Genomic DNA, 21,827 nt, shown 5'->3' with positions numbered 1-21,827 from the left:
TTCTTTATTGTACTAATGTGACCTCGCTCTGGATTACACTGAACTGAGGGAAAAGTAAAGGTTTTCTAAAGATACTGAATCACTTCAGTTATAATTCCATATCTACTTCAAATCAAAATCGGGACATGTTTATAAGGAAATGTGTTTCTGGTGACTTGGTTATACCAGCTTCAAGCTAGCATCGTATAAATGGAGTTCTATTTTATTTACTCATTTTTACAAGATGTTAGTGTTGATGTATTTCTTGCCATCTTGTCTAATATAGCATGTCTAATATGAAAGACCTTACTAACAACCTTTTCTTCCTTCCTCCACTGCCTGCTTTACTTCTATACTTCTGTAGCGCTTCAGCATTGAAGGTCTGTCGAATGTCATACAGAATAGCTTTCGCCAGACGTTTGGGAGTTCAGATGGCGAGAAACAGGTGCTGGGATTCTCTAGCCGCAGCTCCCGCCCGCACGCCTGGCTCCCTGGACGGCAGAGCGGACAGCTGCAGCCAGGTAAGACATCCCCCGAAAATAAGTCCTAGTGTCTTTTTTTTTTTTCGTAGAAAGACACTGCCTTATTTTCGGGGAAACACCGTAGCTAGTGATCTATAGATTTCTGGGGATTGAGTGGCAACTTCAGAACATTATTTTAAGAGTTAGACAGTTCCTGTAAAAAAAATTGTTATAGAACATTGAATCAACAGTGGATCTAATTTATTTTTTTTATTTTTTAAACAGATCAACAGACCTAGATCCTTTCACTAGACACTAAAACCGATATCTACGAAGTTGTTTAAATAAAAAAAAATCTCACAATGCATAAGTATACATCCCCATTTATGTCCCTATTTATTCTATACACCCGTGGTAGCAAATACAACATTAATTCTGTGTGACTAGGTCTCAGATTTGCGTGTCCGGACACTGCAATTTATCCTCCCCGTTCCTCTTGCAAAACTGATCAAACTCTCTGAACTGCCCATTTCAGTTCAGCCTTAAAGTGACACTAAACTCAGAAATTAAAATCTTAAAAATGCATTCAAGTACCTTAACTTAACAAAAATGTAGCTGTGTATCACTCAGCTGTAGATCCTAAAATCATCTCTAAATTTGAGCTCACACTGTCCTTCCTTCTGGAGGGTGGCTACTGTTGTTCCCCATTATCATTGTGTGTGTTGTAAAGTAGCCACCACTCCAAGCTTGCTCTTGGACAACAGTTTCACATTTAGTTAGCTAATTTGTATTGAAGTTATAGTCCAATACAGGAGCAACCTTACGGGAACCATAGGGAACCAAAGTAGCCACGCTCCAGAAGGAAGGACAGTGTTGGCAAAAAATTAGAGATGATTTGAGGATCTACAGCTGAGTGACACACCAGCTAAATTGTTGTTAATAGTTAAGGTATTTGAATGCATTTTTAGGATTTAACTCCTGTATTTAGTGTCACGTTAAGTGCTCTATTGAATTGGGATCTGGCGATTTCAGGACATTTTTAAGTTTTTCCTATTTATGTTTAGCTTTGCTTGGGGTCATTGTTTTGCCGCAAGACAAATCATTTCCAAAGGCTAAGTTTTCATGCAGACTGCATCTGATTTTTCTCCAGAATGTCAATTTATATTTCCCCACAATATTATGGTGCCATTGCATGATTAACCGTATGGTGGGTTCATGATGATGTACAGTGTTTAGTTTACACTAAACATGGTGTTAAGGTATGATAGCTAAAAAGCGAAGTACTGTACTCCCAAGATATATTTTGACTCTATTTTGCTGCCTTTAGCAGGTTGGGCACTAGGCAAATACAAAGGTACAGCCCCATCTCGTGGCTAAAAATATGCTTATCTTGAACAAGCTTATTTTAGTTTTGTGTCAGTGGGAGATTTGGAGCTGAATATTCTTTTATCAGTTGCTTCTGGCAATGTCATATTCTGGATATTCTCCACAGCAGCTGTCCTACCAGATCTCCAAATCCACATATTTACCTTTGCGACCATCACTAGGCTTAGTGTCATACCGCACCCCCAGATTCTGATATGCATACTGCATACGGTCATACTGCTCCGTGTCTCTTAGGAACAGGGGCGTGAAGGGGATGTTGCCTAGCTCCTGTCTATTTCCTTTTTCTGGTACAGTTTGGGGACAGGATAAGTGTTTCTCGGTTGCTGGGAACCTTTTATTGCTGTGCTGTTCCTGGAGGACTTTTTTTTTAGTGTACTATTCCAGAAAGTGGGCAGGGCTTACACTTCAAATGGATAGAGCTTCTGCTAGAACACACCTGTGTCTGACAGACATGTTCGTAAAATTAATGACAGTGTAATATGTCATATGATTATCTTGGACCTTTTGGCATCAGGCATCTGTTTCCCAAATGTGCAAGGCAGCCAAATAGTTCTCTGTCCACTCATTTAGGTTCTGGTTTTTTTGCCATATTTCGATGCAAGGGTCCCCTATGAACACTGAAATAAAAATAGATTTTTGTACTCCCAGTCAATCTTTTTCTTTTCTTTTTTTCCAGTAGGCACAGAATTCTACCCATCATGTTTTATTTGTTGTTCTGTTGCCATAGCTTAGATGTCCTAGTTTAGATAACTCTTTGGAAAGCTTTGCTTGCCTGTTGTTCACTGCTTGCTACTCCTTGTTCGGTATGTACCAGGGTATTGCCACAAAGTAGGGCTGTGTCTTTGAATGTGCGTAGTCTCCAGCCTCCCAAAGGTAAGGGCTTATACCCAGAGGTATATTTTACAGTACAGAAATCCATTTTTAATGACGTTGCTACAAGTGTTCTTTTGTCTTCATGATGTAGGTTATGCCTTTTATTATGCCATTATTATTTTGACTCGCCAGGATTTCGACCTTCCAGATACATGTGTACAGCATTTAGACTACAATGGTTTTAAACCCCTTGACAGTGGCGTAGTTGGCGCTTCTGCCTTGCAGCACATGGTTCCTGGTTCGAATCCCGACCATTTCAATAATTGCAAGGAGTTTGCATGTTCTCTCTGTGCTTGCATGGGTTTCTTTTGAGTACTCTGGTTTCCTCCCACACTCCACAGACATGCTGGTAGGTTATTTGGCTATGTCTAAATTGGTCCTCGTATGTATGCATGTGAGATGGGGACCTTAGATTGTAAGCTCCTTGAGGGTAGGGACTCATGTGGATGTGTACTGTGTAAAATGCTGCGTAAATTGCCGGCGCTATATAAATACCTGTAATAAATAAATATAGTTTTGCTATCAGTTATTTTGTGTTTCATGGTAACAACTTGAAATCACGTTGCAGAGATCTGTTTTGCTTTGACTTCACTCTTTTATCTGTTTAATTCATAAAATAATAAGGCAACCGTAATCAATGTTCAATAAATCATGAACACTTTTTCAAGTGGTTAAATAATTTTCTATAGGAACAGCATATAAAACAAGGCCAATAATTTTATATTTGTCATTATAGAAACATTGAATAGAATATAGTTGAGTTCAAAAGTTACTGTACTATAATGGCATTGTATTTTCATGAGGAAAGTAATTAAAATAGCTTTCTATCATACAAGGAACTACAAGTCCCAGCATGCACTCAACTGTCCCTGTACAACTTTCACATATCACGCAGGGAACTACTGCAGGGGGCTTGCATGCTGGAACTTGTAGTTCCCTGGGTGATTTATGTGGGGGACGGTGTACAAAGACCATAAGGGCATGCTGGGACATGTAGTTCCCTGGGTGATGTGGAGAGGTGTACAGGGGCAATGAAGGCATGCTGGTTGTAGTTGAACTGCAAGTCCCAGCATGCCTTCATTCTTATATCCCAGGGTCGCAGGCACTGGTGTTCTGCTACTTGGGGGTTGGGGGAAGTCTCCTGGTTCATGAGTGCATCGGATGTGAAAACCAAAGAGAGAAACAAGAGGGCGCAAAACTAGGTCAGCTGACTGCCTGGACCGAACATATCAGGGAAGGTGACAGGAACAATAAATATATATGTAATGTACTTACTTATGTGGGTCTGGGAACCAGATGTGAACCGGCCTGTGAGGAGGATCAGGATGTCCAGAATGTATGTTGAATGGCGGCTGATATATTGCCTGAGGCTGCCGCCATTCAACATACATTCTGGACATCCTGATCCTCCTCACAGGCCGGTTCACATCTGGTTCCCAGACTCGCATAAGTAAGTACATTATACATATATATTTATTGTTCCTGTCACCTTCCCTGATATGTTCGGTCCAGGCAGTCAGCTGACCTAGTTTTGCGCCCTCTTGTTGTTCTAACAAGGCTGGTTAGACCCCACAGAGCCCTGCTACCCTGGTGAGGCCCCCTCAAAGCTATGGTGAGATCCCCCTCTGTATGTGCGTTATAATTAATCGATTAAAAAAAATTCAATTAACCGAACAGGAAAATTTTAATCATTAACAGCCCTAATTTGTAAGGGTTTTGTTTGCAAATAGTTGTACACTGAAGGGAATTCCTTCTTATAAGTGTTAGCATATTTCTGTGCCTGTTGATGTGTGTTAATTTTGTGTTTTTGCTCTGATTTTACAGAAGTTTGCATTTATTAAACAGATGGCTGTTGATGGATGTAACTGTATCCAGCTCACACAGTTTGGGCTTGAAAAATCTGTGACGAGAGGATGGTGGAGCCCGACGAGCAGCTTCCCGGCCGGCCCTTGTAATTACCTGTAAAAAGGCCAGCCGGGAGCTTTACATTCAAGCGATCGGGCGTCTCTAGAGATGCTCGATCGCTTGTATTAGCAGCTGTCACTGCCGGTCCCGAGATCCGTTGTGCCCGATGCGGCCTGAACCGGCACGGCTCTGTGACAGGTGATCAAAGGGAGTTCAGTCCCCGAATGCAGGAAGTGATGTATATAACATCACTTCCTGCATTCAGTGTCACTCTCCCAGCTACAGAAGCTGATGAAGCAGATCTCTGCTATATCAGCTTCTCTGGGGGTCCCTAGATGACATTAGGGGTCTTGGAGACCCCTGATGTCTCCCTAAAGAGGACCTGTCATGTAAATTGGCTATCACATAGGGGGCTTCTTAGTCCTCCATGTAATAGCAATAAAGTTGTGTGTGAAAAAAAAGTAATAAAAAAATTAAAACTATGGGGTAAGGGCTTTTGTTGAGATTTTTAAACCTGCGGTTGGCGGGACGGCACACTGTTGAGTGGATTGAGCTGTGTCTGCCGGTGTATTATATTGGCAATCGGAGCCGGGATCTGGATGCTAATCAGCACACTGCTGAGTGGATTGAGCTGGGTCCGCCGGTATACGACAGCGGCAATTGGAGCCGGGACTTGGATGTCAACCAGCACATATCCGGGAGATATCTGCTACTCGGATTGCAATGTGCGGCCAGACGTATAGGAGACATTCCCTGGCGTCATACATCAAGGGCATAATCGGCTTCTTTGTATGTGAGGATCCGGTTAACTCTGTGAAAGAAATATGGTTCTCACTGACAATGAAACGATCATTGTGATTGTACATCACCAAACGGATACATCTTGGATGTCAAATAAGAAACCAACAAATCCAGCATGGGACTCAGTATGGATCATTACATTATAACAACAAACAGAAAGTGAGTAACCTCTGCATACAGGGATACAATTGTATCTGATTCACCCTATTAAGCCTGACTCGCATATAAGTGATTGCTCGCCACCCACCATCAGTGGTGTATTTTGGTTTTGTGCTGCCCTAGGCAAGACTAAACCCGAGCACCCTCCCATCCCTAATCTAAATTAGTCCCACCCCTTCCTGTTTAAGACATTTTGCATAACCTGTCAGTCTAATTCTGCAGTTACCCATCTTCTGCCTGGGCCGCTGGGCTCTGTAGCTTGCCCCGCTCTAGAGACCTAACCCTGCACGGAGCTTATAGGCTGCACTTCCCCAGACTCACCACCACGGAGGTGCCGATGAGCACGATGACCATCTGGATCTCAGCCCTGGGATCCTGCGAAAGCTCCTCCACTGCCTGAAGTCAGAGATTTGGGTCCTGGTTTCCCAGGGAGGTCCGGCGCAGGAACTGCAAGTGCATCCGGACGAAAGTCACACACACCAATACATTGCACAGCATGTTGACCAGGAAGAGGAAGGAGCTGCAGCCGGCATATATGTAGGAGTAGGCGGCATAGGTGGACACGTTGGTCCCCCAGTCAAAGAGGCACCAGGTCCAGGGGTACTGGCAGTAATTTATGAATAATTTATAATATAATTTTTTTTTTTCCTCTTGCCTAACTGGTTTGGGGGCAGCATTTTTTGGCGCCCCCCTGGAAAGTGCAAATGCCTAGTTTTCCTTGCAGTAGATACACCCCTGCCCACTGTGGGTAATCAAATAACTATCACCTTATATACCTGCCTATTAAGCTGTTGTAGGGAAGCCGTAGTTATTTTAAGATTTTAAATGTTTGTGCAGTGTGTTTCTAATTTTGTATTTTCCTATAATCATTAAAATGTATTGCGATTTATTTAATTGTTATCTATTAGACAAGCTCCACTTTTTGGGATTTCTTTGCTGCCTAAGGGAATCCTTTGTCTAGAATAGGACACCAGCTTCTGGCTGCGTTCCTGAGGAATTCCTTTAAGGAGTATTTAAGTGCAGATAGCCTTCTCTTTGGTGGGGAGGGGTCCAATAGTGAGTGGTGGCTTAATAGGGGCGAACTGCTTCTATTGTAGAATCCATCATAAAGCAGATGACAAATATACTATATTTCAGACCTTTTGGCAGCTATAACTACTTATTTAAAGACTTATGAATCTAGTGTGTATTTGATGACATAAGAAGAGTTTATTTTGTTCTCTATAAGCATGGGATATGTAATGCTTTTGTAGCACTTTATAATTTGTTTATGAATTTTGATCACTAATATGTATATAGTTACACTGTCATATTCAATCAAATTTTAAGTGTGGTATATGGTATAGTGCTGTACTACTTTTTTTGCAAAAGCAATTTTTTAAATTTTTTTTACATACATATTTTTCTTTTACTTATATTTACTGTGTTCCCACGTACTGCTCTTCTTGGGCATTAGTGATGTAATGTTCCCAAGCATTGCATCCTGTGAAGGTTACATCAGCAGAGCATTGCTAGGAAATCTGCAATCTCACAAGTTCTCAGAGAAAGTTATTTTCCTCCCTTAAGATGATGTGCATGGTCACATGTCCTAGGCACATGTGCTAGAGTTCCAGAAAGTAAATGGAGATATATTAATCTTCTCTTAGTAAAAATGGCCATTGTGAGAAGAATGGGGAGGAAAAGAAAAACAAGGACTGCAAAGAATTGAGAGCCTGCAACTTATCTAGAGATATCTGTTTGTAGATTGCCATTACTAAACATTTCTACAGGTGTATTTGCTGTCATTTCAAAGAATATGGGTAAGGTTCCTCTTTTAAGGTTTTTTATTTTTTTAACTGTACATAGTCTGCACAGATTGAGTCTTATGGGATACCTGATTTGCATGTGAGGTGAGTTCCAGAATAAGAGCAACACAGGAATGGTCTTGTTGGTGTTATTATTCTGAAGAATCTCATGGTTTCACATTTTGTGTGTTTGTTGACTAAGATATAAGAAAGTATTACATTGCCTGGAGCTTTGTTAAACCCTTCATGACCAGTGACGTACAGTGTACATCACTGACATCGGGGCCGTTTAAACAGACTCCCGGCGGCATGTTTAAACATGTAAAGCAGACTTTCGGCTTTACAGTAGAAACTATTCTGGCGGCTCAACTGCCACCATTTCATTCTATAGGGTCTTGGCTTTCAGAAAATATATAATGTTTGGGGGGTTTAAGTAATTTTCAGGCCTGAAATGTGGATTATAACATGTAAACAAAAACTGAAAAAAGTACTTGGAATTTGGATAAACAGGGAGCCAAAAAAAAAATCACTAGGCATTTGCTTTCTATATGGATAAAGTAAAGGTGTTTCATGTAAAGAATTAGATAATGGGTATTTTTCTAGTGTAGTTTACAAAATATTGGTTTATATGGACATGCTTTGCTTTCCTTTCGTCATAGTCTTGTAGGTGAATCTATTAAGGTCTTACTAATGAGGTCAATTCCTTGACATGCACTGTAAGTTGTGTAAATGAAGAGGTATAATATATTCTAACAAAAATATTTTAATTTATTTTCACAGTATTTGACCACAGTTATTCCTTATGAGAAAAGAAATACCCCAACTTCTGTTGAAGATCTCCAGATACTAACCAAAAGTAAGTAGGCAACTTTCGGTTTTACTGCATGCTAGAGTTTAAAAGCAGTAAACAAAAGGTAACTACATTTTTTTTCTGCTTAAAATATATCTAAAGACACTTTTTGGATTGAGTAGGAAATGGATAAAACCCCTGTTAGTGTTTTTTCTTTTCTATCTGACGTTTTCTCAATGCTCCCTGTCCCAGAGACTCCATGAAATTCTCTCCAAATTGAAAATGTGAGATAAGACAGTTACCACCTGAACAGATGTTCCTATTGGATGATTTCCCCTTTCTGTTCCAATGACAGTTGTAACATTTTGGATATCCTTTTCTGTCCTGGTGACTATGCTAAATCTCCCCAGCAGTAAAACAAACAGCAATAAAAATGTTCGCTCTATTCATGAAAGCACAGATCCACGTGTATTCGATTGTTAAAAAATATATTCACTGACGTTTGGTAACTTCTGTTCTTGCATGGGGATCCAGAGAGCTTCAAAAGACACAAAGTCTGGAAATGTAGCTCTGTAATCAAGCAGTGTAAGTTCCATAATTTACCTTGATATCAGCCTCTTGGTGTCTACTATCCAGCAGAGCTCAGAGTGGGGCACGTCGCTGCACCAAATTATGTGTGCTGCACTACAAGTAACATGTTAATAGAAGGAGAGAGCAGATACATGAGCTCATCAGTGTGCTGTTTCTCCCTTCACTGCCCAGTCACAGGGTGGGGTTAGGAAGGGGACCTGTGATTGAAAGTGAAACCGCAGCAGGAAAAGGTTTTCTCCCCTGCTGGACAGGGCTTTGCAGTGGGGCAGAGCTGTGTAAATTTCAAGACTGGATGGGCAGAAGTACAAATCCTGCCACAGATAAAACAGGCCCCATAATTGTATTTAATTTAAAAAAAAACAGATGCCAAGTAAAAAAATGTTTTACTAATATGTACTTTCTGGTTTCCAGCATCACCTAAAACTGGCCTTCATTGGGTTTTCCTCCAGTGCTGGAATCCAAAGAAAGGGAGCACAGCACCCTTTGACCCCTCAACTGCCACAACTTTTATCATTGAACTAATACCAAATATAATTGTAGTCAGTTTTTTTCACAGGGAACTCCAGGGAGAGACCGCCCTAGAGTTCACTGTGGTATTAAAATTGTCCAAATGGTGGAATCCTTCTCACTTCTCAGTAAACCGCAAGGTTACAAAGCTGCAACTCCGTATGAGTATATGACATGTCTAAGCAAAAAGAACATTACAATAGCAGTAAAGACAGAGCATCAGGATCAAAACGGCATGCTCATGTCCCAAACAATGAGTATTTCAGAATGGGGCGATGCCTGATTTTCCCCAGCTCAGGAGGGAGTTGAACCTCTCCATTTGTGATTTCTTTGCCTACTTCCAGCTCCTACATGCGATTCGCACCCAACTTTGGTCGACCGCGTTTACACCTACTCAGTCATCCCTGGAGGGGCTGCTGCGCAGAGATGACTCAGTCAAATTGATCTCTACTTATTATGGGGAACTTATGTCCTATGGGTCCGGTAGGTTCGACAGTCGCAAACAGAGGTGGCGGTTGATCCTCCCCCGGATCTAGTGGAAGATGATTGGGGAGACTTTGAGAGTAGCTACATGTCATCTGTGATAGCCTCTAAGGACAAATTGATCCAAATGAAATTCTTCTACCAGGCATTCTACACCCCCGCTCTACTTCATAGACTCGGCCTCCGCCTGACCTCGCGTTGTTTTAAGCGATGCGGACGGGAGGCCGACTTCCTGCACTGTTTTTGGACATGCCCTATCATTAGAGCCTATTGGTCAGAGGTAACTTCCTTTATGGAAACTGGCCTCGGTTTTCCCAATATTTGCAACTCGGCGTTCTGCCTCCTGGGTCTATTTGGGGACCTGTCATTGGCCTCCAGATCTCAGACACTCCTCCGCCTCCTTTTATTCTTTGCCAGAAAGACCATCCTACTAGTCTGGGGTAGCCCGACGGCTCCATCCCTGGGAGAGGGGCAATGCCTGATCGACCAGTCTTTTCCAATTTACAAACTAACGTATGAATAGAGGGGCAACCCGGCACGTTTTGATAGTGTCTGGAATCCATGGTTGTCCTCTTCTAATACACATGTGGAGCTGATATAGATAAATACTGCATACACTATTACTCTTTAGCCTACCACTCCTATTTGTGGATCTCTGACATCCTGGATGTATTCCCCACTGAGTTGGCTACTTGTGGCTGCGTCAGAATCCCTTAGTAGCATATTACCTGAGTTGGAGGGAGAATAGCGCAATTTGAATCTTGTAATATATCTGTGTAACCTTGTCATCCTATGACCGTCTGCTATGTGAGAATGTGTAGATTCTGTATAATTAGTAAAAAGTCCAGACTTTTGACAAAATCCTTTAATTGAAAAAAAAACAAACAGTCAATTTTTGACTAGTCCTTTAATAAAAAAATGAAAAAAAAAATGGCTCCATCGATGTAATCCAGAGTCAGGATCAGGATGCAGCGCCCCCGCCGACCCGCCGAAATAAAAAAAGTCCCGCCGCAGACGACCATCCGAATCTGACGAAAACGAACAAAAATGACATTCAGTTTGAAAGTCAACAGATGGGCGGAGCGAGCCATGACGTCACGGCTTGCTCCGCCCATTTGACATCCTCAGCTGTCAACATATTGCAGTCATATATATCAAATGCTGCTATACTTAAAGTACAGAGGCTATAGAGTAGTGGATAGAGGTACAGGCTTGCAAGTAGTTGCCATTGTGAAGTTTGCTGGTTCAAGTCCAGCCATTGGAGAGTAAAGTTTTTTGTTTTTTTTTCATAAACGAATTTCGTCCGAAACTAATTTAATTTCGGACCCGAAAAACGAAACTAAACTAAACGAATTTTGGTGCACATGTCTAGTATCCAGGGCTGTCCCTTCTCCCCTATCCTATTTGTCCTAGCAATTGAGCCTCTGGCGATTAGGATACGGGAATCTGTCTATATACGCGGCTTGAGGATACGAGACTTGGAGGAGCGAATCTCTCTATACGCTGACGATACGCTGATTTATCTGTCCGATCCAAATGACTCCCTGTGTCACCTCCTACAGCTACTGGACCTGTTTGGAACCTTCTCAGGGTTCAAGGTCAACTGGGACAAGTCCATTCTTTTTCCTCTGGACGACGTTACAGTGGCGAATATTCACCCCATGTCCACACTGAGGGTTGCAAATGACTTTAAATATTTGGGTGTTATAGTCCAGCTGCCTCTTTCCTCCTATATTGCTAATAATTTGTCACCAACTATTGACTCTCTCCATTTGAAGACCAAACAGTGGATGGACCTGCCACTGGATCTTATGGGAAGAGTCAATATCATTAAGATGAACTTCCTCCCCAAATTGCTATATATCCTGGCGAATGCCCCTTGCTATGTCCCAAAAAGTTATTTCCGTAAAATTAATTCTATCTGCACTGTATTCCTGTGGAGGGGTCGTACCCCTCTGGTGGTGCTGCAGCTCCCTTGTTCGATGGCGGGCCTGGCCTTTCCAGACTTTCATATGTATTACCTTGCTTCCCAACTAGTGGTGGTTCATGACTGGCTGGTCCCCCAGATTGGCAATGCCTGCACGGCTACCGAAGCAGCCATACTAACATCCTTTGAATCCCTTCAAAATGTTGTATATAGGGGAATCACTCACAACCAGAAGATCCAGGGGGCAGGCATGATTTCTGTGACTGTCCGTATCCTCAGATATGTTATTAATCGATTTTCACTATCCCAATGGTGTCATTCTCCTCATTCCCCTTTATGGGGTAACCCTGCCTTCCCAGAGCTGCAGCGCCTGCCATCGGCCGCTTTCTGGTACTCTAGGGGCATTAAATGTTTGTCACTCCTATTTCAGAATGGGGCGATGCCTGATTTTCCGCAGCTCAGGAAGGAGTTGAACCTCTCCCCATGTGATTTCTTTGCCTACTTCCAGCTCCTACATGCGATTCGCACCCAATTTGGGTCGACCGCATTTACACCTACTCAGTCATCCCTGCAGGGGCTGCTGCGCAGAGATGACTCAGTCAAATTGATCTCTACTTATTATGGGGAACTTATGTCCTATGGGTCCGGTAGGTTCGACAGTCGCAAACAGAGGTGGCGGTTGATCCTCCCGGATCTAGTGGAAGATGATTGGGGAGACTTTGAGAGTAGCTACATGTCATCTGTGATAGCCTCTAAGGAAAAATTGATTATTATGGGGAACTTATGTCCTATGGGTCCGGTAGGTTCGACAGTCGCAAACAGAGGTGGCGGTTGATCATCCCGGATCTAGTGGAAGATGATTGGGGAGACTTTGAGAGTAGCTACATGTGATCTGTGATAGCCCCTAAGGACAAATTGATCCAAATGAAATTCTTCTACCAGGCATTCTACACCCCCGCTCTACTTCATAGACTCGGCCTCCGCCTGACCTCGCGTTGTTTTAAGCGATGCGGACGGGAGGCCGACTTCCTGCACTGTTTTTGGACATGCCCTATCATTAGAGCCTATTGGTCAGAGGTCACTTCCTTTATGGAAACTGGCCTCAGTTTTCCCAATATTTGCAACTCGGCGTTCTGCCTCCTGGGTCTATTTAGGGAGCTGTCATTGGCCTCCAGATCTCAGACACTCCTCCGCCTCCTTTTATTCTATGCCAGAAAGACCATCCTACTAGTCTGGGGTAGCCCGACGGCTCCATCCCTGGGAGAGGGGCAATGCCTGATCGACCAGTCTTTTCCAATTTACAAACTAACGTATGAATAGAGGGGCAACCCGGCACGTTTTGATAGTGTCTGGAATCCATGGTTGTCCTCTTCTAATACACATGTGGAGCTGATATAGATAAATACTGCATACACTATTACTCTTTAGCCTACCACTCCTATTTGTGGATCTCTGACATCCTGGATGTATTCCCCACTGAGTTGGCTACTTGTGGCTGCGTCAGAATCCCTAAGTAGCATATTACCTGAGTTGGAGGGAGAATAGCGCAATTTGAATCTTGTAATATATCTGTGTAACCTTGTCATCCTATGACAGTCTGCTATGTGAGAATGTGTAGATTCTGTATAACGGCATAGTTGTGGGGTTATGTTGACCCGGTTGTTGTATGATTGTAGAGTACTGTTGTTATTATTATTATTGTTGTGTCTATGACACTTGAAAACCTCAATAAAAATATCTTTAAAAAAAAAAAAGTTACATCACCAAGTGTAGCAACGTTCCGGAACGCATCCGACTCCATCAGGCAAACGTAGCGATCACAATATATACCGTGTTTCCCCGAAAGTAAGACATCCCCCGAAAATAAGACCTAGCGCTATCTTCGGGGATGTCTGTAATATAAGACCTACCCCGAAAATAAGACCTAGCGCTATCTTCGGGGATGTCTGTAATATAAGACCTACCCCGAAAATAAGACCTAGCGCTATCTTCGGGGATGTCTGTAATATAAGACCTACCCCGAAAATAAGACCTAGCGCTATCTTCGGGGATGTCTGTAATATAAGACCTACCCCGAAAATAAGACCTAGCGCTATCTTCGGGGATGTCTGTAATATAAGACCTACCCCGAAAATAAGACCTAGTGTCTTATTTCGGGCAAAAAAAAAAAATAAAGACACTGTCTTATTTTCGGGGGGGAAAACGGTACATAAGTGCAGGCAAAAAACCAAGGTCACATACAAGCCCCACCCCCTAGCAATACCAGGATGTCCCATTCCCTCCAGTTTTTACAGATGTCATTCATATAAATAACCAAAAGGGTGTTCAAAGTAGCGAAAATCACATTCCTAGTAAGGATCAACTCATAGCACCTTATTGAATGTGAAATGCAGTAAAACATTCGATTTTACGGTGATCGTGACCTCCCCTTTGGACTAGTCACACCAAAAGTATGTCACTGGTATCGCCCCACATGGAGGCCCTGAGTGTTGCAGTTCTTTCGAATGTGACACAGAAGGGGCTCAAGCGTCAGTTTAATATTTTTTTTTACTGTGTGTTTATTTACTTATAATCTTCATACCCACATGCACACTGAAGGGAGTTATGGGTCCAAAGGACCACTAAATCCAGTTTACCAAGGAGACTGTGTTCACTCTCTTGCCCTTGTTCATCAGCATTGAGTACCAGTGCTCTGGGAAGGTGTAACAAACTAGGAAAACAAACTGAGTCTAAGCACACAGGACCCAACATATAGGGCATTTATTGAGGGAATTTCGGCATATGATAGGGCAGGAGAGACTGGGATGGAGGAGACAACTATAAGAAGTCAGAGTTTCAACAGTTCACAAAATAAGAATCCAGCAAAACGATGTCGGCATTAACCTCCCTGGCGGTAATCCCGAGTCTGGCTCGGGGTGAATTTTCAATGCTAGGAGCGGTTAAATTATTATATTATAATTTTTTATAATTATTTATAATTATTTATTATATTATAATTTCTTATAATTATTTATAATTTATTATATTATAATTTTTTAATTTCGTGTTTCAAACTTTATCATACCTGGGATGTCTACTGGACTCTTGTTTGGACAGATTTAGGTGAGTTATTCCTAGGATTTACTAAGAACTACAGGCCTACAATGTAAAACAACATATTTGCTTGAAAAACAATGTACCGCTTTTGGTACCTAAAATCCTCAATAATCATACCGCCAGGGAGGTTAAGACACTCTTGTGTCGGTAGCGGCACATGACCCTGATTCCAGTGTCCAGAAAGCAGCATGCAACTAATACTATACTACACAGCCCAACACTCCCAGTTTCCATATAGTAGCACACAACCAATACAGAACTACTTTTCCCAGCAGTCCCATTGTCTAGTTAGCAGCACACTGCTAATATGGAACTACAAGTCCCAGCCGTTCTGGGCTCCTTTTGATCTCCAGCTAGTGAGACCTCGCAGCCATGATTTCCTCCATGTCTGTAACCGGAATAAACCCTGAGTATACTTTGACTCTTTTCTCTGAGCACAGGGCTGTTCTTTTTATCTGGAGTTCAGCAATCTGAGATCAGAAGGTACAGCAGAGTGTCCAAAGTCCACTTAATGGCCAGGCACTCCCACTCCACTACAGCATAGTTTCTCTTGGCGGCTGCAAGTTTTCTGCTTATAAAAAACACTGGTTGTTTATCTCCATTGACCTCTTAGACTGCTGGTAAAACCTAATTTTAGGCATCTGTCTGTACAAAGAAAATTGTGGGAAAAATCCAGGGTAGCCAGCACTTCATGTTGGCATAATGCAGCTTTAATATTTTTAAAAAAGCTTTCCTAGCATCAGCATTCCACTGTATCATCACCAACTTCCAGCCATTTGTCAAACTGGACAATGGTGCGGTTATGGTGGCAAAGATGGGGACTAACCACCAGTAGTACCCAATTATGCCCAAGAATGCTCTGACCAGTTTCTTTGTTAGGGGGTAGGGCCCATCCTGTACAGTTCCTACCGTGTTCAATTGTACCCTAGGTACCTTGTATCTTCAATCTCAGTTGCACATTTTTCAGGGCTCTCTCCAGGGCTTCAACAAGTTTGTGGTATCAAGTTTGTATCATGTAGTTTACTTCCCCCTACCTTTTTCATGATCTCTGATGGTCCCTGCTATTTGGCTTAGAACTTATTCTCTACTGTGCTTGTTAGTACATGTTAGTACCTTGTCCCCAGGCTGAAATTGACTAACTTTGGCTGACCAGTTTTACACTTTTCTCCAGATGGCTCAGGAGGTGCAGAGGTGTTCCTGCACTAACAGCATTACAGTGATCCTCTCTCACATCTGAGCTTATATGTTCACTGATTCTTTTGTGGAACATGGTCATTTTTTCCATGTCTCTTTGACCAAATCAAGCAATGCATGGGGTCTCCAACCGTACACCATATCAAGTGTTGAAAATCCCATTCAGTCTTGGGGAACCACCTTTGTGGCAAATAACAGCATAGGAAGTAAGTAATCTTAATCTCTCCCATCTCTCTGTACTACCCTATTTAGCATTGACTTTTAATAAACCCCTTGACTAGGCTATCTGGTTTTTAAAAATCTGCTATTGCCTTCAGCATAAAAGGGGTGCCTTGGTCAGTCAGCATATCCTCGTTGCATATGTTCCTAAGAACAGGATTTCCAAACTCCCTTTCAATTGTCTTAGAGGAAGTATTTCTTAGAGGAACAGCCTTGGGATATCTAGTCGCATAATTAAAAACTACAAGTATATATTGGTGTCTTTGGGTGTACCTTACCAAAAGACCAAGCAGACCATTGAAATGTGCTCAGATGTTACTTTATTTGTAGAGGTGTCAAGGGGGTTATACAAGTGTGACATCATAGTTGTTAAGTGGTTAAAATCTAATACTGACCTATGTCACAGGGGTACACCATTGTTTGAGGAACTCCACACGCGCATTCCCAATGTAGAAGGTTATGCAGGGTGGTAGGGGCAGCAAAGATGCAGCAGACATGACTGTTGTGGCTGGGGTGTGGAAGGGGGGACTGCACATGGGGGGGTTGTATTTTTTTTTTAACTCTCCAATTGAGAACTCCAGTCATCCAATTTGAAAAAACTAACAGCTTGATGTAAAAGTGATATTTGATGGCTGTCCTCATTCACATGGTGCACATCCACTCCATAAACACGGTGAATGTGGGTGTGAGGTGCCAGGCAAATGTCAGAAGAGCAAATTGTAACAAAATTTAGTTTGGAAGTAAATCTTTATAGATATATATGCACGTTATATACACTTCCTGATGATTTGCATAGCGCTAGGATTTTGTTTGACCTATTCCAGGCAGACACACTTTTTTTCCCCCCAAAAAGAGGGGGGAAATGTGCCTGCGTCTTATGGAGCGAATACCTATCGCCCGGTGCCCGGGACATGCAGTTTTGGGCGCCTTGTGAGTAGTTTTTTTGTACATTCAGCCCTGCTCCTGAGAAGCAGAGCTGAATGTACAGTGGGAGCCGCTGCTCGTTTAATGCAAGGGTTCTAATTAGATCCCTTGTATTAAATCGAGCAGCGGCGGCGATCGTGTCCGCCCCCCGCCGTGGTTTCCGGGGTCCCCCGCTCCTCTGGGGGACCGTGACCCCCCCCCAACAATGTCAAGTAACACATAAAAAAGAATTTAAAAAAAATGTTTTTGAGTCCCCACCCATACATACACGCATGCAAACATGCGTCGGGGGCCCATAAGTAAGATGTTCATTACGCCGCACATGTTACATATCGCCGCGAACGTCGCAGTGAGAGCAATAAGTCTAGGGCCATCAATCACTGATAACACTAAACTGATGAGCGGTAAAAGCTTTTAAAGTGTCGCCTATGGCCAATTTTGGGTATGGTAGTTTTCTGCGATTTCGCGGGTGCGCGCAATTTTAAAGCTTGACATGTTTGGTGTCTATTTATCCGACGTGACCCTGACTTTTATATTTTACCAAAAAACTGGGTAATAATAAATGTTTCCTAACAACATAATGTAAAAAAAAAACTTTTTTTTTTTTCAAAATTTTCTTTAATTTTTCCTAATTATAGTAAAAAATAAAAACCCCAGTGGTGATTAAATACCACCAAAATAAAGCTCTATCTGTCCCCAAAAAATGGTATAGAATTCATTTCAGTACAGCGTTGTATGACGGAATAAACTTCAGTCAAAGTACTGCAGCGCTGAATACTGAAAAATGGCCTGGCCAGGAAGGGGGTCTAAACACCTGGTCTTGAAGTGGTTAAGTAGGGGAGCGGAATTATTTTGTTTTGAACTGCCCTTGTTTATTATTGTATATGGTTCATTAGGTTTCCTGTTTTATCTTTCAGATTTTGTTGTCTATCTAATTCTATAAAGGCAAAGGAAATTCCTTTCCAAATGCAGTAGTAGGATCCAAAATAGTGTAGTGTAAAGTGATTCCAAAATATGCTTGGCACAGTTGGCTTTAATGTCATGGAGCCAATATCCTAATTGGCCGACTGTCAGCTTTACAATAGAAGCAATTTAAGGGCATTTTTCACTAAATTTTGGGGTTTGATAATACGTTGCGCTAATATCATGCAACATAAAATTTTAAACTGTCAACATTTTTTTTCTACACGGTCTTGGCTTTCAGGAAAAATATAGAATGTGTGGGGGGTTGAAGTAATTTTCAGGCCTTCAATGTGGATTATATCATGGGTACAGAAAACGAGAAAAAGGCCTTGGTCATTAAGGGGTTAAAAACTTTGTATATATGCACAATGAAAACTGTGGTACTGATATGCAAAATGAGAATGTCATCCACCCAATTTCAAATGAATCACAATTGATCTAGTCTAGAAACTGTTGCATGTAGACGAGATGACTTGCATTCATGAGTCTTTAAAGAGTTAAGCTCTGTTATATAAACCGGTTAATGGTTTCTGTTAGAAACTATTGTTTTCTAATTTTTGAAAACTGTTCAGTATTTAGCTTGGTACCAATGCAATGGGTAATTATAGTGCCTATATTTTTGGATTAATGGACCATTAACTTTTGTTGTTGGAAAGAAAAAAATGTGAGTTTGCTAAATGACCGCATCAGCAAAATGTCTTACAAGCTGACCTGGATGAACGGTTTATTGGACAACTACATAACAATTGAGGTTTAATGTTGATAAGTCTAAAATTATATAAATGCATCATGCACATCAGGGGTGTAAAACTGGGCAGATCAGTGATTGAAAAGGATCTTGGTGTCCAAATAGATTATAAACTTAATAACAACATGCAAAGATCTGAAAGAAAAGAGCTTTACTCTGTGCATACAGAAAGGGTTTATTTCAGTATTGGCTCTGAAAACATTGAATAGACTTTCTCAGAAGATCATTTTAACCCACTTAATGAATTGTTTATATATAAAAAAAAAAGTGGTTTTGTATCTAAATGCTAAAAATAACACTGCAGAATGTTGACCCACGTAATAATGAATCTGGAAATATTTTTTTCCCCTCTTAGTGAAAATTGGATTACACTACAAGGGTGTTTTCTTTTTTCTGGATCAACTGTACATTTTTTTTTTTATAATATTTTTTTTTTAAACCAACTATGTAACTATACCTTTCTTTTTTTATATTGTCAGTTCTCAGTGCAATGAAAGATGATAGTGAGAAAGTTCCAACATTGCTCACGGACTACATTTTAAAAGGTATGTTCTGTAAGTTTATGAAAACCTGAATAATTCTTTGTTCCCTTTGCTCTGATATCAAACTGATATAACAAAATGGTTCCTATAGTATATGTGCCAAAAAAAACCCCAAAAAACTGATCTAGTCAGAAATTCAAGACTATCCTGTATGCACTTGTGTCATCTTGAACAACCCTCGTTTTTATCTGATTCATAGAATGATTAGCCTTTACATTGTCAGCCCAAAACAGGACTTGGGGGCTATTCTGGATGATCAATAGGTATTTTTCTGTAATTTACAAGGCCCTTAGAGGGATACCTGGGGAAATGTGTATGTATTGCATATGTTGGGTTTTGGGGGGTTTTTTGTGTTAGAAATTTTTATTAAAGTTTAAAACATGCGTTCCACAGTACAGGCAAAGTACACTGAAAAAGTACATAAATTCCAAAAATAGAACAGGAAATTGTTGAATGTATTACACTTACCCATAAGTAAGATGTTCAATAATTCAGGTTGCAAACCCAAATGCAATACTAATACAGTAAACTCTCAGTTATTCGGTACCCACGGGGATCGGTAGGTGCCAGGTTACTGTAGTTTCTGGTTGCTTGAGAGATAATAGTAATGGGTTCGCTCCATTGGGGGTTGCAATAGCCAGCCTGCTAATGCAATTTGAAATAACCAATAGCAGGCTGGCTATTAAAGACCCACCCACTGAGCAGAGGAGCAGACTGGTCTGCTCCTTTGCTCAGTGGGCAGGTGCAAAAGCCAGCCTGCTATTGGAATTTGAAACCGCCAATAGCAGGCTGGCTATTGCTCTCCGTTGTTTGCATTCTGCTGCCGACTGCAGAATCTAGCTGCCGGCCAGCAGCAAGATGTAAACAAACAATTTTTGTTATCAACTAAATAAATTGCGTTGCTTGAATGGCGAATAATGGGGAGTTTACAACATATAAACATCCAACATAAGCTATACTAAAGCCTAAACTCTAAGTGTTAAACTTCAGGTATTCCAGGAATTTGCGAACCTGACTAGGTGGTATCGCTAACAAAGGATGCCATCAAGTTGCATAATGCAGTCCTAGTATCCCCCACATAGAAGAAGAGAGAAATACGAGCATCCGGACATAGCAAAGTAAGAAAAAAAGAAGAAAGAAAAAATAAATAAGGGGGAGGGCATAGGGGGAAAGAATAGGACGAAGAGGTATCGGGTCACCCATGGGGCATGGCTGCCTCAATACCTTACTGCAAGAGGCCCAACCTTAACGCTTCCTGCTGCACAGATGCCCTTGCCCTCGCCTCCTGTGAACCATGTGGCAGAGTCCATGTAAAGTCTGTCTAAGCTGAAGGGCTAGAACGCTGTAAATACTCATCTGTAGTTTTGTAGTGCATCCAGCACTATACATGCGGCCCGCAGCCGGCTGACAAGTCAGGCACGCAGTCACAGACCGGGTACCTGACTTGGGGGGAGCAGCTATACGGTCTGCATCTCTGTTGGATTCAGACTGCATAGCTTTTTCTGGCAGTGCCTGCACTCAGTGAAGGCTTTCAAAGCGCATGCGTTCTGACTCACACTGAGTGCTGGCCAAAAGGAAGGATTAGTAAGGTCTGCATCAGCCAAAGGCAGTCTGCTGACTGTCCATATGCGACGGATCCTATATCTTAAATGCTAAACAGTAGAGCTTCCTCACAAGAAGCCACTTGAACGCATGCGTGTATCATAGAAAACGTGTATAAAGGAAGTAATGGGAGGCAAGAGCACCTTCTTATGTCAGAAATTGTCATCCAAGTCTCCAGCAGCAAAATACTCTGCTCCCTCTTTCAAGAAGGGTCCATTTGTCCCTCCCACGCTTCAGGAAGCAAACCCAAGCCAGGCTCTCCGTTCTGCTGTAAGTCCTGGCCCTCCAATCCTACTAAATCCAGACACAGGCCCTCTTCATTTTGGCGCCCCTGTTTTTCACTAGTGGGGAAATGTCTGTCTGCCTTCTCGACCTTCTTGGGCATTCCCAATGCCTGGGACCCGAGTGAAGTAAGCCAATGGTTTTTCGCTTGCTGACTTTTACTTACCTTCTGCTGTTGAACTTACCAAGTTCACCCCAAAAAGCAGATGGATCTCCTCACTGTCCTAGGTCAGCTTCTTTTCCAGGGGGTCATAGTTTTAGGGGTTTTACTCCAACTTGTTCACTGTCCCCAAAGCAAAGGGGGTAGGGGATTCCACCCTATTTTTTATCTCAATGGCTTCCTGCAAAAATTCTGTATGCAATCTACCCACTCTGTCATTGCCTTCACTGACCTGGAAGTCTTTTAGAGGACATCAAGGATGCATATTTGCACTGCCCATCAACACTACCAGCTTGTTGCCCTTCCCTTCAGCCTGTCCACTGCGTCTCAAGTCTTCACCAAGGTGCTGTCCTCTTTTGGCTCTACTTCATTCTCGGGCGATCCCCATACTGTTGAATACAGTATTGAATTATGAACTACATTACATCATTACATCTATTCTAATATATGC

General features: G+C 41.9%; 1 protein-coding gene across 1 annotated transcript in view; it reads left to right on the top strand.

Moving 5' to 3' along the window:
- Positions 1–21,827, top strand: part of FEZ2 (fasciculation and elongation protein zeta 2) — a 70,910-nt gene that overhangs the window by 42,792 nt on the left and 6,291 nt on the right. Inside the window, exons 6-8 of the mRNA XM_018558850.1 lie at positions 344–424; positions 8,129–8,204; positions 19,270–19,335. Of these exons, the coding sequence (XP_018414352.1) occupies positions 344–424; positions 8,129–8,204; positions 19,270–19,335 (223 nt within the window). The remainder of the gene's footprint in view (positions 1–343; positions 425–8,128; positions 8,205–19,269; positions 19,336–21,827) is intronic.

The sequence above is a fragment of the Nanorana parkeri genome, unplaced genomic scaffold (assembly GCF_000935625.1).
Source record: "Nanorana parkeri isolate BGI_ZX_2015 unplaced genomic scaffold, ASM93562v1 scaffold363, whole genome shotgun sequence".
In the NCBI taxonomy this organism is placed as follows: Eukaryota; Metazoa; Chordata; class Amphibia; order Anura; family Dicroglossidae; genus Nanorana; species Nanorana parkeri.
This window is presented reverse-complemented; position numbering and strand designations above follow the sequence as displayed.